Below are 22,009 nucleotides of genomic sequence, written 5' to 3'. Positions count from 1 at the left end.
GGATGCTGGGTATGACAATTTAAGCACTTGGCAGGATGTAATCCTACAGGTAATATGGATGCCAAGCTGGAAGAATCCTGATCTAAGCTGGCCGCAGCCTGGAGCCAGAAATACCCCTCGACCCGCGAACGTATGGGAGCCACCATGGGAGCAGGTTCAACCAGCGCTTTTCAACGTGTCTTTCCAGTCCATAACATGGGTGGTGCACCCCAGAGAATGGTGGGTGGACCGGGTACACCCCAACTGCAGCACATACATAGAAGGGTTGAAGCACCAATTTAATTGGTGGGTGAGGAGACACATGAAATTGTCGCTGGAAAGGGGGTTTGTGGGCAGCAGGAAACACAGGGCTGGGTGTATGAAATCTGGGGGACCGTTGATAAGCCAGAATGTAAAATTGCAGCAGCAAATCAATGAGCTACTGGCCCAGCAACGGTCTGCAATCGCAATGGGATGGAAAAGGGCAGCAAAAGTGAACCTGCGGCTAACTCAATGGACAGGAGACCTCATGACATGGGTGGGGGGTGGCTTCAAAAGGCTAACTTGGGAGAGGGAGGTGTGTATGGGGATACAAAACGCTCAACTCTGGGACTAGCACCTGTGTAATAGTTACTGTGGTGCCTTGGAATGGGATGGCTACTATGGGGGTCCCCATGAGCCCGATGGGAATAATGAGAAAGGGAGGAGCTCGCTGGGACCCACTGGGAGATAGAGGGGGAGGATGGAATGGTGTAAAATGGACAATAATTCAGTTAAGTAATTGTTTGTCCAGAGAAAATATCTGAATGTGTCCTTCCTCAATGGCCACAGAGGGGCAGAATTAATGGCCTGTTGCAAATGGGGGCCATTAGGGGTGATATATATGGGGTCTGGGATGTTTGCTGGGAATGTACACAACACTTGGGGACACAATTGCACCAGCATCTGGCACAGTTACACACATCTACACACTGCCATCGGGACTATGGTGCACGAATGGATCTGTGGAACTCATTGCTGCGCACAATCGAACCAGCACCTATTACCGCATCCCATACCAAGTCGTCAAATTGGTGTGGACAGCACTGAATTTCACTGTGGATATTCAATGGACACACAACATGGACCAGAGTACACAAAGATTACAGGAGGAACTCACCGCGACTGCCAATAGTTGGACACACTTACAATACACACGTCAGGATGGCGTTGACAGAATTTTAATCCTGTCGAAGGAGGAGAAGCAGTGGTTTCGGTGGTGGCCGGGATGTTGGACTATACTACAATGGTCAGGACTCTCGGTGTTTGTCATAACTATAAAGGGAAGGGTAACAGCTCTCCTGTGTACAGTACTAAAATCCCTCCTGGCCAGAGACTCCAAAATCCTTTTACCTGTAAAGGGTTAAGAAGCTCGGGTAACCTGGCTGACACCTGACCAAAAGGACCAATACGGGGACAAAATACTTTCAAATCTTGTGGCGGGGGAAAGGCTTTTGTGTGTGGTCTTTGTTTTAAGGGGTTGTTCGCTCTTGGGACTGAGAGGGACCAGACATCAATCCAGGTTCTCCCCATCTTTCTAAACAAGTCTCTCTTATTTCAAAATTGTAAGTAAAAGCCAGGCAAGGCGTCTTAGATTTACTTTGTTTTCTCAACTTGTAAATGTACCTTTTACTAGAGTGTTTATCTTTGTTTGCTATACTTTGAACTTAAGACGGGGGGGGGGGGTCCTCTGAGCTCTTTAAGTTTGATTACCCTGTAAAGTTATTTTCCATACTGATTTTACAGAGATGATTTTTACCTTTTTTCTTTAATTAAAAGCCTTCTTTTTAAGAACCTGATTAATTTCTCCTTGTCTTAAGATCCAAGGGGGTTTGGATCTGTATTCACCAGGAGTTGGTGAAAGGAAGGAGGGGGGAAGGGTCAATTTCTCCTTGTTTTAAGATCCAAGGGGGTTTGGATCTGTATTCACCAGGAGTTGGTGAAAAGGAAAGAGGGGGGAAGGGTCAATTTCTCCTTGTTTAAGATCCAAAAAGTTTGGATCTGTATTCACCAGGAAATTGGTGAAAGGTTTTCTAAAAGCTTCCCAGGGTAGGGAATGGTGGCAGCGGACCAGAACTAAGCTGGTAGTTAGCTTAGAAGTCCTCATGCAGGCCCCCACTCTTGTACCCTAAAGTTCAAAGTGGGGATACAGCCTTAACAGTGTTGCTGTGAATTATCATGGCGGCTGGTGTATTGTTAAGTATACTTGTGCTACGTTGCATATGGAACAGTCAAGAGGGGCACAACCCTCTAAAGAACGGCCACTAATTATAACCTATAAGTAATGTAATAGGCCCTTCCCACTAGTGTACTAGACAACCCAGACCCAACCTTCTTGGGCCCACTCGAATGGGAAGTCTGGAACACTAATTGGAATAGGTGTGGTATGCCCGTCCCAGAGAAGGTGCAATGCATTGTACTACACCAGGGGCAGTGGGACAGATGGAGCAACAGCACATTTCACCGTGATGCCTGGCCCTATCAGGAAATGTGTCGCTGTATGTCCTTTGCTTTTCCAGGGATACCTGGGCAGAAGGATCCCAAAAGAAAAAGAAAGGGGTGACGTGTTAGGATATAGATATGCAGGCCTCCCTGTACAGGCCTATACTTTAAGAACTTAGGTGTATTTTTATCACTTAGCTAGTTACAGGAGTATAAAACAAAGAATGAAAATCACTGTCCGCCTGTGTCTGGGCCTTGTCTCACCAGGATAGTCTGAGGCCCTGTTCTTAGGCTCAGGGCTTTGGCTAAGCAGCAGGGACATCCAGAAGCTGGGAAGGGAACGGTCACATCTCAAACCAGCCACAATGAAATAAGGGGGTATGGGGCTGTGTCAAGGCTAATTCCCCACTCTGGCACTTCGAGTGCAGGAAGTGGGGCCCACAAGGATTCTAAAAATTAAAACTGGCCATGCCAGGCTTGTATTAAACATCCAGGCTTGTATTAAACATCCAATCTAACCTTGGATTGGTAAACGCTGCCACCACCCAAGTGCTGAACGCCTTTGAGAGTCGAGGAAAGCACACTTGGGAATCCCTTCCTGTGGGTACCCTCAAGACCTTTCACCCCACCTCCAGGGAAGAGCTGAGAAAGAAAAACAAAGGAAATGAGCTGTTGCCACCAGCTAATTAAACAATACGTGCACAAACCTCTTAAGAGACAAAAATCCAATTCTGTTCTTTAAAAAGGTAAATTTTATTAATTAAAAAAAAGAAAGAAAATACATCTGGGCTATTGCTAGGTTTAAAAAGAACAACTACAAGGATTAAGCACCGAGAATAGCTTTCTTCAGGTTCAGCTTAAAGGTTACAAGCAAAACAAAAGCACCTGGGGTTAGCACAGAGGAATCCACAAGCCATAAAGAAATAAAAGGGTTAAACCTAATCGCATCTTCCTGGACATTCCCTGATCTACTTACATATCTGGGTTTTTAAATGAGTAGTTTCTAGGTATGAGACTGATGGCTTTTTCTTACCTGATCCAAGCTTCTTACAGCATCGCTCTGCCCTGTCCGCCTCTCCCCGGAGAACAAAAACAGACAGACAAAAAGGGAGTCTTTTTTCAGTTTTCCCATTGCCTCTTTTGGCCAGGTGCCCACTCCCTTCCTTTTATCTATGCAAGCAGTGAGACTTTTTAACCCTTTACAGGTAGAGCAAGTAGAGAACAGCTACTAAAAGGAATTTTATAGCTACTGGCTGGCTGGGTGTCCACAAAAGGGAGCTACCCACCCCCCATTTATCACAGGCTGTTAGGAAGATGATCCTGTCCTGATAGTGCCCATCACCACCAGATAAAGAAACAGATCTTAAGATGGTTAAAGAAAACTTAGGGCATGTCTTCACTAGCAACATGGCTTGTGTAGTCGCGGCACCAGCGCTGGGAGAGAGCTGTCCTAGCACTGTAAAAGCCCACCCCCTGTAGCGCCCAGAGCTGGGGCACTCTCTACACTGCCATGTTACAGCGCTGAAACTTGCTGCGCTCGGGGGGGGGGGGGGGTGTTTTTTCACAACCCTGAGCGAGAAAGTTGCAACGCTGTAAAGTGGCAGTGTAGACAAGGCCTTCGTTGGATAGCATCCTGTCTGGCAAGAAATCACTTCTCAATGGTTGTGGTTGTGAAACCCTCGTTTCTGTCTGTTTTCTCTTTATGGTCCCCTCTTTTCTATTCTTAATCTGTCTGGATCTGTAATCGTTTCTGTCTGCTGTATAATTAATGTTGCTAGGTGTAAGTTAATTCGGGTAATGAGATAAATTGGTTAGAGAATTATGTTACAGTATGTTAGGATTGGTTAGTTACATTTCAGTAAAATAATTGGTTAAGGTATAGCTGAGAATATTACTATATAAACTGGGGTCAAACAGGAAGTGGGGAAGGGAAATTGGAATCATGCTTGCTGGACATTAACCCCAATAAACATTGCATTCTCTGCACTACGGACTGCTGGTCTTTTGCTGCTTGCTGTCTGTGTGACAAGAACCAGGGAAGTGGGAGGGTGAAGGAAAAGCCCTCTAATATATTGCTCTATAGAGTCACAGCTGGTTCTGGCCAGTGGGAGGACAATGGGCTGCGGGGAGAAGACACCAGTGACCTGACCAGCCGGTTCCAGCCAGTGGGCAACAAAGGATGGGTGAGAGGAGAGGAGACCCAGGAGGCCTTTTACCTGGGACAGAAGACAAAGGACAGAGACGGGACTTGGGGGACGGTGATATCAGATGCCCAGCTGGAAGGAGGGTTTTCTGGGCTAGGAGGAGAGAGCAGGCAGAGCCCACCTGGAGGCAGGACAGATCTAGATGTACTGTGCTGAGAGAGGCCAGGACTGTGGCCCTGAGAGTTTCCTGTGCTGAGTTCAGATGCTCAATAAACCTCCTGTGTTACGCTGGCTGAGAGTTGCTCTGGGCTAGAGAACAGGGTGGCATTATTCCCTCTGGGTGTGGAGGCCCCAGGGGTTTAGAGCGAGTGGACTCCCTGCGGGGGCCCATGGCAGAACCAGGTTTGCTGAAGGCTCAGAGAGGTGCGGTTCCAGGAGGTGCTGGAGTCCAGGGCTTAACCCCCGAGAGAGAGTGGACCCCCGAGAAGGGCTGTCACACTGAAGGGGGGTCCCCCCAGAGACTGTACAGAGCCGAGAGAGCACGAGTCCTGTGCGTCTGTGACACACAGGAATACAACTTTAATAAAACAAACTAGAGAGCTTCTAGTTTGTTTCTGAACTGCTGTGCTCATCTGTACTGGGTTCTCAACCCAGCTTCCAGGGGGCATCACTAAATTCCTGCATTCATAATACAGTTCATTATGTGGGAGCATCTTTAAATTATAATCTTCAATAAATAGATCTCTAGAACCCTGACCCAGATCAGGGCCCCGTTGTGCCAGGCGCTGCACAGACACAGAGGGAGACACAGTTTCTGCCACCAATGAGCTTACAGTCTAAGTAGACAAAGGATTATTCTCTCCATGTTATAGGCAGGGGGAACTAAGGCACAGAGATGACTAGATGTGATGAAGCTCACACAGGCAGGCTTTGGTAGACCTAGGAACACAACCGATGTCCCTGAGTCACACTCCAACACTTTGACTGCAAGACCATCCTCCCCAGTGCCACTAAACGGACTTTTTCTCTGCCACCTCCAGAGCCTCGGTGAGCACCCGGTGGGCATCCTCAGCAACGCCATCCAGAAAGGAATGCAGGGCGTAGAATGTGACTAGGAATGAGATCTCTGCAGCTAGGAGGTTTCCATACACTGGTAGGAGGCTTATGTACTTTTTAACTTTTATGATGGTTTCACCCATCTCCTTGTCCCCTTGCTCCCAGGCAAGACCAGCACACTTAGACAATGTGATAGACCTGTGGAGATATGACTTCATTGCACTACCTGAAACCTTGCTCAGCAGCTCCAAAGCATCTTCTCTTGATATTTTCTTGGCCAACGGGGTCTTGATCACATCCTTCAACTGAGACACTTGTTTCCTGACCTGTTTGGAGAGTTTAATGAGGGATTCTTCATCCAAACCAAAGACTTTGCAGTACTCGGTCATGGATTCCACCAGGATGTCAACGTCACATGAAACAGAGAGGTGGGGGATGGGAACAGTCGCAATAGCGCACGACTTCAGGGCTCATTTCCAGATCTGGTTCTTCAGGGCTTCTTTTTTCTTATCCAGGATTGGCCCTGAGATGTTGGGAAGCGCCAAGAGGAAAATGTGTCTCTTGTGAGAGTCCAGTTCATTGGCCAGAGTTTCCTGCAGTTGGGGAGAATCGTATTGGTTGAATTCCCACCTGGAAATGAGGAAAACCTGTGGGGAATTTACCCCTTCTCTCTTCAGCTTCTCCATACAGTCGTCTCGGATTGTCTGCAAGGTGGTCTCCTGGTTGTAGTTTCTTCTTCTACTTTCGTTTCTCAAGTCCTCGTCTACTTTGGAGCGCACGAAGTAGAATTTCTTCCCCATCTTCTGGATCTCCTGGGCTAGGTCTGCATTACAGGATCTGAAGCGCTTCGAAGTGACTATGATGAAGAAGTCATAGCGGGCAAAGCTGACCCGCTGAAGGTAGGTGTCAGGCCGGAAAGTTGGAGTCCCAATCCCAGGCAGGTCCCACATCTTCACATTGGGGAGCGTGGGATGCAGATAAGCGATTGGCTCCGTTGTCGTTTCGGTGATGCCAACATCTGCTGCTCCTTTGTCATCGTCATCTAACTCCAGCATGGCGTTCACAAAGGAAGATTTCCCAGATCCCGACTCCCCCGTGATGGCGATGTTGAGTTTTGTGTTTTTTGACAGCTCCAGGGCCTCCTGTGCTTTGGAAGCTGCTTCTGAAAGATTCCCTGTTTCAATGGCAGCCTTTAGCTCTTCAAGATCCTTCTCGGACATACCAGGGAGTTTAACATCCAGATCTTGAAATATGCTCTTTGATACCTCTTCTGTAGCAGCCATCTCCCTGGGGGTGGTGGGAAGAGAAGAGAAATATGCTAGTCATGCTCATCTTTCACCCAACCAGCTGTGGTCAAGTTGTTAGGGCACAGAACTGGGAAAGTTGCCCATTATTATTAATTATTATTATTAATTATTTAATTTAGAGAAATGACCCCACTTGAGATTAGCGTGCTGTCACTGCAGAGGTGCCCCCCAAAATCAGAGCCCCCACTATGCCAGGGGCTGCACAGAACCAGACCAAGATTGGGGCCTCCACTCTACCACATGCTGCACAAACCCCAACTGAGATCAGCGCCTCCATGGTGGCAGGCGCCACACAGACCCTGACGAGATTGGGGCCTCATTGTGCTGGGCACTAATACAGGAATTCCTCACTTAACGTTGTAGTTATGTTCCTGAAAAATGCAACTTTATGCAAATCCAATTTCCCCATAAGAATTAATGTAAATGAGGGGGTTAGGTTCCAGGAAAAAAAATTTCACCAGACAAAAGACTATATTATATATATATATATATATATATATATATATACACACACACACACACACACACAGTATACGTTTTAAACAAACAATTTAATACTGGAACACAGTGATGATGATTGTGAAGCTTGGTTGAGGTGGAGGAGTCAGAGGGTGGGATATTTCCCAGGGAAAGCCTTACTGCTAAATGATGAACTAGCACTCAGCTGAGCCCTCAAGGGTTAACTCTCACAACACTCTACAAGGCAGCAGGAGTAACTGACCCCAGGCTTAAGTACACTGCCTTGTCAATTAAATCAGCTTGCTGAGACCTGAGACCGCAGCTACTGCCTAGAAGCTCCCTCTGTCTGTCGTGTCCCCCCCCCCCCGCGCTCTATGGAAGATGGGGTAAGTGGGGGGCAGGAGCAGGGGGGAGGGGGAGACACCCTGACATTAGCCCCCCTCTTCCCCCCTCCCCCCGTACAGCAAGCAGGAGTCTCTGGGAGCAGCTCCAAGGCAGAGGGCAGGAGCAGCACATGGCAGTGGGGGGAGGGACAGCTGCTGCACAGGGAACTTAGGGGAGTGGGGAGCTGATAGGGGGAGCTTCTGGGGGGCTGCTGGTCCACCCTGGTTCCAACCACCCACCAGCTAGCTGCAACGGGCTGCTCTTCCTGCAAGCAGTGGACAAAACAGGCGGCTGCCAAACGACATTAGAAGGGAGCACTGCACAACTTTAAATGAGCATGTTCCCTAATTGATCAGCAATTTAACATCAAAACAACATTAACTGGGATGACTTTAAGTGAGGAGTTCCTGTATACATAATTAATAACTACGGTTAGAAAATGGAAGGGGTTTTCAAAAAAAAATTAATTTTTTGCAAAAAAAATCATGAACCAATATATTTTGATTTGGAAATGCTTTTGTGATGCCTCATGGGAGTTGTAGTTCAGGTGCCTCATGCCCCCATTTGCTATTATAGACCAGGGTCACTGGTCGGACTACATTTCCCATGATGCACCACACTTTCCCCTCTTGGAGAGAAAGCGAGGCAGAAAATGACCAGAATCTCTCACCATAGTGCATCATGGGGAACGTAGTCCAGCCGGGGATCTTCACCCATAGAGGAGAATGGGGACATGGGGGAAATGAAGTACAACTCCCATGAGGCATTGCAGCTGCCCTTCCAAGACAAAATAGTTTGGTTTTCGGCAATTATGGATTTTTTCAATAAAAAATAAATCTGACTCTATTAGCGGACAATGAAAAACAGCCTTCATCACACCCATAAGTGCACAGAGCTATTGAGATGACATAGGCTGGAGCATGCTGGAACACAGGCAGTGCATATGTCCTGGATCTAATTTACCTCGATTTCAGTAAGGCATTTGATACGGTTCCACATGGCGAATTATTAGCTAAATTGGAAAAGATGGGGATCAATATGAAAATTGAAAGGTGAATAAGGAACTGGTTAAAGGGGAGACTACAATGGGTCATACTGAAAGGTGAACCTTCAGGCTGGAAGGAGGTTACTAGTGGAGTTCCTCAGGGATCAGTTTTGGGACCAATCTTATTTAATCTTTTATTACTGACCTTGGCACAAAAAGTGGGAATGTGCTAATCAAGTTTGCGGATGACACGAAGCTGGGAGGTATTGCCAATACAGAGAAGGACCGGGATATCATACAGGAAGATCTGGATGACCTCGTAAACTGCAGTAATAGTAACAGGATGAAATTTAATAGTGAAAAGTGCAAGGTCATGCATTTAGGGATTAATAACCAGAATTTTGGTTGTAAATTGGGGACGCATCAGTTGGAAGTAACAGAGGAGGAGAAGGACCTCGGAGCATTGGTTGATCACAGGATGACTATGAGCCGCCAATGTGATATGGCCATTAAAAAAGCTAATGTGGTCTTGGGATGCATCAGGCGAGGTATTTCCAGTAAAGATAAGGAGGTGTTAGTACCGTTATACAAGGCACTGGTGAGACTTCATCTGGAATATTGTGTGCAGTTCTGGTCTCCCATGTGTAATAAGGATGAATTCAAACTGAAACAGGTACAGAGAAGGGCTACTAGGATGATCCGAGGAATGGAAAACCTGTCTTATGAAAGGAGACTCAAAGAGCTTGGCTTGTTTAGACTAACCAAAAGAAGGCTGAGGGGAGATATGATTGCTCTTTATAAATATATCCAAGGGATAAACATCCGGGAGGGAGAGGAATTATTTAAGCTTAGTACCAATGTGGACACAAGAACAAATGGATATAAACTGGACATGAGGAAGTTTAGACTTGAAATTAGATGAAGGTTTCTAACCATCAGAGGTGTGAAGTTCTGGAACAGCCTTCCAAGGGGAGCAGTGGGGGCAAAAGACATATCTGGCTTCAAGACTAAGCTTGATAAGTTTATGGAGGGGATGGTATGATGGGATAGCCTAATTTTGGCAATTAATTGATCATTGACTATTAGCGGTAAATCTGCCCAATGGCCTGTGATGGGATGTTAGATGGGGTCAGATCTGAGTTGCTACAGAGAATTCTTTCCTGGGTGTCTGGCTGGTGAGTCTTGCCCACATGCTCAGGGTTTAGCTGATCACCATATTTGGGGTCGGGAAGGAATTTTCCTCCAGCGCAGATTGGCAGAGGCCCTGGAGGTTTTTCGCCTTCCTCTGCAGCGTGGGGCATGGGTCACTTGCTGGAGGATTCTCTGCACCTTGAAGTCTTTAAACCATGATTTGAGGACATCAATAGCTCAGACATAGGTTAGGGGTTTATTACAGCAGTGGGTGGGCGAGATTCTGTGGCCTGCGTTGTGCAGGAAGTCAGACTAGATGATTATAATGGTCCCTTCTGACCTTGAAGACTATGAGTCTATGAGTCATCTGAAGCCTTGCTAAGTATTTGGTTTTACCATTGGCCCAGATTCACCTCTGGTGTAAAACTCCACTGATCTCATTAAGCTGGTATTTTAAAGAATAAAATAACTATTAATAATGCTTAAGATGTTTGAGAACCCCAGTGGAACCAAGGCTGATTGACCCCAGCTGGGATCTGGCCCCATTGACTCCAATGGAGCTACGGCCCATTGACCCCAGCTGGGGATCTGGCCCCATTGACTCCAATGATGCTACGGCCCATTCACACCAGGTGGAGATTCTGACCCATAGATTTTCCCCACCAGCTGACATGGGTCCTGTGAGCTTCAGGCCAGTGTAATAACCACAGGAACAATCTTCCTCTTGGCCTGTCTTGCTTTTGTACATTTTCTTACATGTCTGTATCGTGCCTAGCACAATGGTTTACTGATATGCAACTGGTGTTCCTACATGCTACCGTAATCATAATAACTATAACAGTAATAATCCCTCGCTCTTCTATGGCACTTTTCATCCACAGATCTCAAAGCGCTCTACTAAGGAGGTCAATATCATTATCTTGTTTTCACAGATGGAGAAACTGAGGCACGGAGAAGAGAAGTGACTTCTCCAAGGTCAACTGGCCAGCCAGCAGCAGAGCTGGAAACAGACTCCACTTCTCCTGATTTCCAGTCCAGTGCTCCGTCTGCAAGTCACACAAGTGATTAATCATAATAACTTTCTCCGGTGGATGAGAAACTCCAGCCCCTGGTCTCCAGCTCCCTTGAGAGTTTCTGCATGGGGGCTATTGAACTTGTGGTGCTCCCAAACTCACTTTTCCTCTTCTGCCTCCAATGCCTTGATCAGGACCCTTTGGGCATCTTCAGCCACCTTATCCAGAAAGTGCTGCAGGACGGTGCATGTGACCGAAAAAGCCATCTGTGGGAGTGTGACGGGGCGCAACTCACCATTGCGGTGCCCCCTGCTGGCTGGGAATTAGCACTGCTCCCTCCTCTGGTGGTGTCTCACCTCTGTTCCTGGACCCGTGTCTCTCCACGGACCACAGCATCCTCTTCAGTGACACTGCCCTTTGGCTCTGCCACACTCTGTTCCCCCTCCTGGGGGACCAGCAATCTCTGTCCCACCACTCCCTCAGTGGCAACTGCAGTCCACTATCCTGGGGCCACTTCCCAGGTGACTCCGGGACCCTCTTCACGCTTATCTCAGGCCTCAGCAGGCTGGCCTTAGAGGCCAGTCAGAAACGCTCTCTCACTCCCCTGTTCCTGCCCAGCACTGCTCTGTCGAGGGTGCTAGCTTCATACTGCCTGCAAGGCAGCTAGTCCTCTCTCCTTGAGCTCCAGAGAGTAACTGAAGCTACTCTGAAGCCCTTCTTATATGGGCCAGCCCGGCCCTAATTGACTGTTCCACGCAGCCCCTCTCTAATTGGCTGCCTCCTGCACAGCCTCCCTTATGGGCCAGTGTGAGCCAAACACCCCATCACACTCCACCAAACTACTGACCAAAGGTATCGCATTGAGGATATGTCTGGTTCTTGTCATGCAAGCACCTCGAGCCTGAGCCAGCCGATTCAAAGTAAAATGACTAGATATTTCTTTGCCTAACGGAGACCTTACCACAGCTCTCAAGTCCACGACAGGCTTCCCAACCTGCTGGGCAAAGTTAACCAGGGAGTCATCATCCAAGCCAAAGCTCCTGCAGTAACTTGACATGCAGTCCATCAACTGGGGAAGTCACAAGCAATGGAGAGAGCCAGATTAAAAACAGCAGAGATGGTGCGGGCTTGTACCCTGACCTGCCCCTGCAGGGCTTTCGTCTTCCTTTCGAAGATGGGTCTGAAAATGCTGGGTAGGGCAAAAGGAAAACATGTCTCTTGTGAGCATCGACTTCATCTGCCAGAGCTTCTTGCAGTCAGGGAGCATCGTACTGGTCGAATTCCCACCTGGAGATGAGGAAAGCCTGTCGGGAGCTCACCCCTTGTCTCTGTGGCGACTCGATGCAGTCACTTTGGATTCTTTGCAGGGCACCCTCCTGGCTGAAGTTCTTTTTCCTTCTCTCATTACACAAGTGCATGTCCACCTTGGAGTGCACAAAAGAGAACTTTTTCCCCATCCTCTGGAACTCCTGGGCCAGGTCAGTATGGGTGGATCTGAACCTGTGTGAAACAAGGATGATGAAGAAATCCTAGCAGGCAAAGTTGACCTGCTGGAAGTAGGTGTTGGGCCGGAATCTCGGAATCCCAATTCCAAGTAGGTCCCATATCCTCACATTGGGGTGTTTGGGATGAGGAAACATGATTGGCAAGCCATGGCTGCACCTTCATCATCAACTTCCATCATCACCAAGCATGGCATTGACGAAGGATGATTTCCTGGAACCCGACTTCCCTGTGATGGTGATATCGAGCTTAGCATTTTTCAATAGCTCCAGGGATTCCTGCACTTTGGAAGCCACCTCTGAAAGGTTTCCTTTGTTGATGGCGGCCTCTAGCTCTTCAAGATCTTCCTTGGACATAGCGGGAAGCTTAAAATCTAAATCCTGTCATCTACCAGCCACAGCACCTTTGTTAACTCCATCTTGCTGGGGAAAAGGCGAAATGTGCCAGCCAATATTAACAAAAAGGGAAAATGGAAGCAGGGAAAGACAGAAAGTAGAATTTTTAAGGCTGGTAGGACACCAGTAGATACCAAACAAGACCATGTATCAAGAATAATCTATACTCATTAGCATTTAGGATTAACAGGAGAGAGGAGAGATAGAAAAAGTAATGACTCAGAGCTCTGTGATGGAGATCTCTGCTTGTGAAGAAATAGAGCTTTGCATTAGAGCTGGGTGAAAACTTTCCAGCAAGTGTTTTTTTGCCAGTGGCTTTTCCATCGAAACAGAAATTTCTGTTTTCAAATATTTTTCAAGCTTTTATCCAAAAAAAAAAAAAAAAAACCCCACCCAAAAATAGTTAGATTTTGAAAACCTGAATATTTTTGATGCAAAATTTTGCCCCAAACCAACACAAAACACGCACACAGAATTTCATGGAGAGAAAAGGACCTACATTCCCCAAACAGCTTTTGCATTTCTTATTGTAGATTCAGGAAGGGACCATTAGAGCATCAGCCTGACCACTTGTATGACACGGGCCAGAGACGTTCACTGATTTACTCCTGTATCGAGCCCACGGTTGAGCTAGAGTGTATCTTTTAGGAAGATGCTCCATTTTGATTTAAAGACCCCAAATGATGGAAAATCCACCAGACCCTTGTACATCACCTTTTAAACAAAAAAAGTAAATATCTGCTCAGCAAATTCTCTCTGAGTGCTTGGAAGAGATTTTTTCCAAGTGTGTTTTTTTCACAGTTTAATCTGAATTATCCCAGTTTCAATCACCAACATTCCTGCCCTTTCCTCTCCCCGATATATTGTCAGTTTTCCCAAAGGAAATTTGGAAATTAAAATGTTTGTGTTGACTTAAAATTCCAGTTTGGTTTCAAATAAATGGGGATTCAAAACAAAAATGCTCTGTGTGAATTGGTTCCAAACTTCCAACCAAAAAATTTTGAACAAACATTTTGCATTCAAAATTTCTCATAGGGAAAAAAATTAGTTTTCTAACCAGTTCTACTAATTAGATACATTTATACACTGGCAAGTAAGCATGTTCATTAGTGACTGGTCTAGTTTACAGAGAGACACGGATTCTTGATTCCAATGTAATAAGAATTTATTCAATTCTAAAACCATTTCTACATGAAACATGATGACAGAACAAAAAAAATACAGAGAACTGATATTTGGAAGCACTAGCTATGAGACAGAGATGTGTACCAGGCTAGCATTTGTTTATCTGAACATCCCATCCTGTTAGCAAATATTGATCCTACTGGGAAAGGAATACGAGGATTTTGCTGAGTCACTAGATGGGAGACTCATCTGGATTTAAGGGAGGTTGGAGTGGGTCTCTGAGGAGAGATGACCTAGGATGTGGGCAGAGCAAAGCTGAAGGAGGACCCTGGGAGCAGCCACTCATAAGGAGGAGGCCTGAGCTGCTCTTTGTTGTTTTACTGTTGTTCCCTTGATTAATAAAGCTGACCTCAGGGTGGGTTTGGCTTTGCATGTTATGTTAACTGTTGTTTATGCACCATAAGCCTCTTTGCGATCGTTTATATATCACAGTCCAAGTAACATGGAGAAGAGTTGGGTGAATTTTTTTAATTGAATAGTACATTTGCTGAAGAACGCACTTCCAGGGTAACCAAAACTCATTACAATATTCAGGAGAAATAATGTTGGTTGATTAAAAACTTTTAATTTTTTTTTAAGTTTGTTTTGACATTTTCTAATGGTTTGCCTTATTGGTTTCAAATGGTGTTTCATTTTGAAATGTAGCTAAATTTACTTACCTAAAAAAAACAACGAGGGGGGGGGACAGAGGGGTAAAAAAAATTCCAGAAACAAAATGAAAGAAAGAAAGAAAGAAAGAAAGAAAGAAAGAAAGAAAGAAAGAAAGAAAGAAAGAAAGAAAGAAAATCAACTAGGGGCAAACAAAATGTTTTGTTCGACCCAAAATGATTTTTATTTATTTAGTCATGAAAAAAACAAAACAGTTTTGGTTCTAAATGAACTGATTTTTCTAAAGATTGTTTTGGTTCAGCCACTGAACCAACAAAAATCCACTCAGCTCTCCCCAGCAGACATTTAACACACGCCAGCCGTGCCAGGGGATAGGATAAGAATCAGTGCAATACAAATCAACACTCCAGCAGATGAGAGACCATTGACATCAACAGACAGAAATAACTCAAACAACATCTTGGAATGGGAGCGGCACGTTCATATCTGCAGCTTAGTGATCCATGGATGTAGTTCTAGAGTAGACACTGAGTGTCTCACAAACACAGATGGATTAATCCTCACAACAGCCCTGTGAGGCAGGGTAGTTTTAACTTTTTTTTAAATGTAATTATTGTGACTTGGCCTAGGGAATGAGGTGTCAGATATGGCTCGATGGCATTTCTGTTTCTGGATCTTGACACTTTCCCATCTTACTCCAGAGCTTTCTTGCGAACCCTTCGTGCATCCTCAGCCACCTTCTCCAGGAAGTTTGACAGAATGGAGTAGGATGTAGCAAAGGACAACCCGGCTGCACCCAGGGTGCTAATCACTGGGACGAGGTCAAAGTTTTGTTCAACTGAGCGGGTGAGGCTGCACCCAACCTGGACAATCTTCTTCATTAATACATCTCGGGTGAGAACTTCCCCTTGTGGTGAGACGATAACAGCCTTGAGCTCTGCCATGGGCTTCCCAGCCTGCCTGGCCAGTTTAGCTAAGGAGTCATCGTCAAGGCTGAATCGTTTGTAGAAGGCGATCATGGATACCAACAGGAGGCCAACATCACAGGCGAGAGAGACATCTCCCATGGGAAGGACATTGATAAAAGCCGACACCAGGGATATTTTCCATAAGTGCCCACGCAGAGCAGATTTCTTCTTCTCTATGATTTCCGGAGAGAAGTTGGGCAGGCTGAGCAGGAACACAAGTCTCTGTAGACGGGGGAGGTCCTTCTCCAGAGTCTCCTCCAGCAAGGGAAAATCATACTGGTCTAAGTTCCAGTTGGAGAGAAGAAAGACCTGGGGGTCGATTGCTCCTTGGTCTCTCAGGCATTTCCTGGCTTTCTCCCTGATCCTCTGGAGAACATTCTCTTTGACGTAGGCTTGAGGATGAGCCCTTCTTGCGTTGGCCAAGTCTTCATCCACTTTGCAATGCACAAAATAGAACTTCTTCTCCATCCTCTGGATCTCCCGGGCCAGGTCGGCGTGGCTAGATCGGAACCGCTCAGAAGCAACAATGACAAAGAAGTCATAGTGGCTGAAATTCACCTGCTGGAGGTATCTCTCTGGTCGAAAATCCATCGCCCCGATCCCCGGCAGGTCCCACAGGATCACATTCAGGTAGCTTGGATGGGGATAAGCCGTCAGCTTTGTTGTTGTTTCTATCACCCCTGTCTGAGCCGCGCCTTGATCTTCAGCACCCAAACCGCGGAGGGCATTGATGAAGGAGGATTTTCCAGAGCCCGTCTCCCCCGTGACAGCAATGTTGAGCTTGGTGTTTTCCAGCGACTCCAGATCCTCCTGAGCTTTGGAGGCTGCCTCTGCCTGGCCTCCATCTTTGAAAAGCTCCACGAATTTCTCATACACCTGTAGCGCTGCATTGAAAAACCCCTTAGGGTCTGACTCAATGTCAATGCCCTTTGTCAGAGCTGAGAGAGCTTCCATCTGCCGCAGAGAAGGAAATGGATATTGCCGTTACTCTGAGTTGGTTTATAAACCGGTGACTTAAAACGGTCACCTCAAGTAGGAACTCAAGGCTGGATTAAGGCCTAGGTATTGTAAATGTAAATTCCTGCGTCCATCAGCTGATTGCAGCAGAATCTCAGCTTTCAGTTACTAAAGAAGAGAGAGTAATTTCCTAACCCTAGTGACTGGTGAGAAAAACTCAAAAATGTGATTACATTTAGGTACATATGAGCTAATGCAGGGCTGCTGCCTGAATCTGCAGAGAGCCTGAACCCATCACTTTGAGGGGGTAGCTGTTCAATGCATCTGACTGGGGTGTTAACTCCCTCCCCACCCCACCCCAGCAGGGGACTCTGTGTGGGGCAGAAGGGGAGGAGCAAAGGAGGCCTGCCTCTGCCATCACCACCCCAGAAGAGACACCTGGGCTGATGGGGTAAGTTCTAGGGCAGGGGTCTCAAACACGCAGCCCGCGGGGTTATTTTCTGCGGCCTGCGAGTTCCTCGCGACCCCCCCCCAGTGTTTACCTAGAGCGGCTCAGGCCTGGCGCGCACCAGGGGCTGGGCAGGCTCCCTGCCCGCCCTGCCCTGTCCCGCCCCTGCGCTGCACCAGGAAGCGGCCTGAACCTGGGGGAGGCGGGGCGTCGGCATCTGTGTGTTGCTGTTGCTTCAGGCACCGCCCCCAGCAGCTCCCATTGGCTGCAGTTCCCCATTCCCAGCCAATGGGAGCTGCTGGGGGGCGGTCCCTGAAGCAAGAGCAACACACAGGCGCCAGTGCCCCCCCCCCACGTTCCGGCCGCTTCCCGGAATGGCGTGGGGGCAGGGGAGGCAGGGAGGGAGCCTGCCCTGCCCCCGGTGCATGCCAGGCTGGAGTCCGCCCCCTGAACCCCTCCTGCACTCCCACCCCCTGCCCTGAGCCACCTCCCACACCCCTCCTCCACCCCGACCCCCTGCCCTGAGCCACCTCCCGTACCCCTCCTGCACCCCGACCCCCTACCACACCCCGCACCCCTCCTGCACCCCGACCCCCTGCTCTGAGCCCCTTGTGCACCCCACCAGGCCTCAGGAGCGCTGTGAGCTCATAAACATACCCAGCTGTTAATGCAATCACGGCCAGCGATTAGCAGCAGCTCCGGGAGCTGGGAGGGGGCGATTTAACCCCCTACCTGGGCAGAAACTCTTACCGGCCACACGAGCGAGCAGGACGTTTCCCGCGAAGCACAAGACACACCCTGATGCAGGGCTCTGGCTGCTTCCCTCTGCAGTCAAATGGAAAACCAACGCTGCAGAGAAAGTATCAGAGGGGTAGCCGTGTTAGTCTGGATCTGTAAAAAGCAACAGAGAGTCCTGTGGCACCTTTAAGACTAACGGATGTATCGGAGCATAAGCTTTCATGGGTGAATACCCACTTCATCAGACGCATGGGTATGCGTCTGACGAAGTGGGTATTCACCCACGAAAGCTTATGCTCCGATACATCTGTTAGTCGTAAAGGTGCCACAGGACTCTCTGTTGCTTGCTACAGAGAAAAGCAGCCCTTGGGAATTTGAAGCCACACCCTTTCCTGGCAGATCAGCTGCGGGCAGCTCTGAGATCCTGCATATACCAGAGAGCGGGACTGGACAGACAGACACGGGGATTGGAGGCTGGAACCCCCAAAATGTCAGGATTGCCTTAACAAAGAAGGAAAACACTGAATTTGGAACAGAGACTCATTTAATTCACTTTCAGTCAAGTAGACAAAGTTAGTTGTGGTTAGGGTGACCAGATGTCTCGATTTTATAGGGACAGTCCCGATTTTGGGGTCTTTTTCTTATAGGCTCCTATTACCCCCCACCCCCGTCCCGATTTTTCACACTTGCTGTCTGGTCACCCTAGTTGTGGTGCAAAACTGCTCATTAAAGCACTACTCAGCGGCTGTCTCCCCCACCCCCCACACGCATCCACACCCACACCGAAAAGTTGTCTAGGCACCTGAAATAGCAAAACAGGGGAAATGATGGATAGAGAAATGGAGGAAAAGAGAGAGATGGGTGTGTATGGAGGCTGGATAGATAGATAAATAGAGGGGGTGAGTGGGGATAGATAGATTAGATCGAGGGAGTGGGGGGGGATAGATAGATAGAGGGGGTGTCTGGGAATAGATAGATAGATAGATAGAGGGGGTGAGTGGGGATAGATAGATATATAGATAGATAGAGGGGTTGTCTGGGGATAGATAGATAGATAGATAGATAGATAGATAGATAGATAGATAGATAGATAGATAGATAGATAGATAGATAGAGGGGGTGGGTGGGGATAGATAGATTAGATTGAGGGGATGTGGGGGGATAGATAGATAGATAGATAGATAGATAGATAGATAGATAGATAGATAGATAGATAGATAGATAGATAGATAGATAGATAGATAGAGGGGGTGGGTGGGGATAGATAGATTAGATTGAGGGGATGTGGGGGGATAGATAGATAGATAGATAGATAGATAGATAGATAGATAGATAGATAGATAGATTCCCCCGGGCTGGGCACACAGTCAGTCCCTGGCGCAGCTGGGACTGGGCACAGTCTAATCACCGCTTCTGGCTCTGGGGCTCTTGGGCGCACCACCAGACTCAGACCTCGTGTCTTGAGGTGTGATATTGAGGGTTGGTGAGGGGGGACGGTGAGGGCTCTAGAGGGGGGATATTCAGGGATATTCAGGGACCATGGTGATGAGGGCAAGGGCTCCTGAGGGGGGATATTGAAGAGTTGTAGGCAGGGTGGGGGCTCCTGAGGGGGGATATTGAGGGACCATGAAGGGCTTCTGAGGAGGGATATAGCAGAATTGTGGGGGGACGGCAGGGGTTCCTGAGGGGAGATATAGAAGGACCATGTGGACGACTGTGGGGGACTCTGAAGGGGATATTGAGGGACCTTCGGGGCAATGGCGGGGGCCCCTGAGGGGAGATATTGAGGGGACATAAGGGGGCGCCTAAAGGCAGATATTGACAGGCAGTGAGGCGGATGGCAGGGGGTCCTGAGGGAGGATATAGAGGGATGGTGGGGGGACGGTGGGGGCTCCTAGGGGGGATATAGAAGGACTATGGGGACGACTGCGGGGGATTCTGAAGGGGATATTGAGGGACCATTACGGAGGTGGTGGGGGCAGTAGGGACTCCTGAGGAGGGATATTGAGGGGACATGGGGGGACGGCAGGGGCTCCTGATGGGGGATATTGAGGTACAGGGGGGCTGTGGGGGTTCCTGAGGGGGGATATTGAGGGACCATGAAGGGGGGCAGCAGAAGCCCCTGAGGAACTACAAGGCAGGGCCGGCTTTAGGCCGATTCCACGGATTCCCGTGAATTGGGCCCCGCCCCTAAGAGGGCCCCGCGCAGCGTCCCTGCCTGAAGCAAAGCTCTGTGGCTCTCTGCTGCTGCTAGGCAATGAGAGATGCTGGCGAGGGGGGGCAGAGGCAGAGGCAGGTCAGGGGGGGAGAAGGCACATGTGCTTTGCAGCCTTCCCCTCCCCTCTCCCCAGCACTCACCTGGAGGAGACACGGAGGGGGCTTCCGGTCTGGTGGGAGACAGGAATCTCTGCAGTGGACCTCACTCACCTTAGCAGCTGCTGGGGCTTCGGTCGGTGAGAGTTTGACCCCGTGATTCCCCCTAGGTGAGTAATATTGGGTTGGTTTTGTGGTTTTCGGTGGTGTTGCTGTTTGAGGGTGAGTTTGTGCCTGCCTGTGTCAGTTTCAAAACTAAACTCGGGATCATGTAACCCAGGAAGAAAGCCCCGAGCCGGTACTTAGTGCTGTGAATTCCAGGTGACAGAGAGAGAGGGGGGTTTGGAGGAGGAAATCAAATACATCAAGAGGGGAGAATGCGAAAGGTCTGCAACACGGCAGGCTGAGACTTTTATCTCTCCCCCCTCCCCCGAGAGAGGGGAAACTGAGGCACAGAGTGATCTGATTCCCCTCCCCAAATTATTTTGCAAAGGAGGGGGATGGGGGCTCCTATCCAAACCAGTTCCCTTCCCATCAACGCTGCTTCCCCTGCTGCAAGACCACTGCAGGGGCTGAATATTTCCATTAAACTCTGGCTCCTTCATTTGCCCTGCAACAATAAAATAGACCGGCTTTGGGGGGGAGGAATATCTCCCCCCCCAAAGCTGTGTGGACATTAAGTTTTTTTGGTGGGGGCCACGATACTATTCTGGATCGATCAAATGCCCAGCTCAGCTTTCTAGCCATCCAGCAGCTCTAGGGCAGGGAAGGAAGGTGCTCTTGGTGCAGAGTGGTCGCAAAACAGAGATGAATTTAGCGGCGGGGGGGGCGGTTGAAATCCCACCCGATGCAGCCACAAAATCACTGGCGGCGCTGGGAGAAGCCAGGAGTGGAAGCAGGTGGCCCGGGGGTGGGGGGACATTTGCTCTCAGTCCTGGGCTCTGGGATGGACTAGGCTGGGTGGGGGGTGGGTTCAGTCTAATCTTCCAGCCTGTTGCTCTCGCTGGGGTTTGTGGTTTTCATCTGGCTCCACCAGAAAGATCAAACAAGCCCAGTAGAAAAGGGGGGTGAGAGAGGCGGGAAGGGGTTTGTAAGGGGTTAAAGTGACCCATCAACGAAAGAGTAAAACCAGAGTTTGACTGGGTTTCCCCCCAGCCACCACTCCTGCAAACACTGGGCAAGGGGCAGCCCCATCCCCCACCGAGGCTATGGTGAGGGGCAGCAGGGGAGGAAGGAAGCCACATGTGATGGCAGTCCCCTCCCCCCCAGCACCCACCACCCCATCTCCGGCCCCCAAACTCTGTCCCAGAGCCTGCACCCACCCCTCCGCACTCCCTCCCAGAGCCTGCACCCCTCCACCCATCCTGCACCCCACACCATGCCCCAGCCCGGAGCCTGCACCCAAACTCTGTCCCACTCAGCCCTGGGCAAAGCTCTCCTTGACTGGCTCCCAGCCCCTCTCCAAGGGTTGCAGCTGTCTGGAAGTGCCTGCCTTCCACACCTTCCTCATTCACACCTCATTCATTCAACAGGTCAATTGATTACAAAGTGGGGGGAAGATCTTATTCTACTTCTAGCAAAAAGACATTTTTCTTTTACCTTAATTATACTACCTTAGGGGCCAGCTATAACATTACCAAGGTTCAATACAAAGTCATATAAAAGTTATACCCCCCAGGTACCTCCTCCAGCACCCCCCAAAAAAACCCCAAATCCCTCCCAGTACACACACACCCCTCCAGCACCCCCCAGGGACCCCTCCCAGCATACAGTCTCTCCGGGATGCCGGGTATGACAATTTAACCGCTTTGCAGGATGTAACCCTACAGGTAATATGGATGCCAAGCTGGAAGAATCCTGATCTAAGCAGAGATTTATCTACAACTGCACTGATTGACTGCTGTGTGCAATAATATAGTGGCTTTATACTTGGGGGGGGCGAGCGGCGAGCGGG

General features: G+C 48.6%; 1 protein-coding gene and 1 pseudogene across 1 annotated transcript; both read right to left on the bottom strand.

The window, feature by feature from the left end:
* Window positions 1–5,614: 5,614 nt before the first annotated feature.
* On the bottom strand, window positions 5,615–11,205 carry LOC135892479 (interferon-inducible GTPase 5-like; annotated as a pseudogene).
* Window positions 11,206–15,323: 4,118 nt separating this feature from the next.
* LOC135892814 (interferon-inducible GTPase 5-like) lies at window positions 15,324–16,559 on the bottom strand. Its single transcript, XM_065420609.1, has one exon. It carries the CDS (start codon window positions 16,551–16,553, stop codon window positions 15,324–15,326), a length of 1,230 nt encoding a protein of 409 aa, XP_065276681.1. The 5' UTR covers window positions 16,554–16,559.
* Between the last annotated feature and the right edge of the window lie 5,450 nt (window positions 16,560–22,009).

Source organism: Emys orbicularis, chromosome 20, assembly GCF_028017835.1.
Source record: "Emys orbicularis isolate rEmyOrb1 chromosome 20, rEmyOrb1.hap1, whole genome shotgun sequence".
NCBI lineage: Eukaryota > Metazoa > Chordata > Testudines > Emydidae > Emys > Emys orbicularis.
The sequence above is the reverse complement of the archived record's forward strand: the minus strand, read 5'-3'. Positions and strand labels throughout refer to the sequence as shown.

What these genes read in the sequence shown, in the direction of transcription:
- LOC135892814 (XM_065420609.1), bottom strand. Translation starts at nt 16,553, where the DNA reads ATGGAAGCTCTCTCAGCTCTGACAAAGGGCATTGACATTGAGTCAGAC.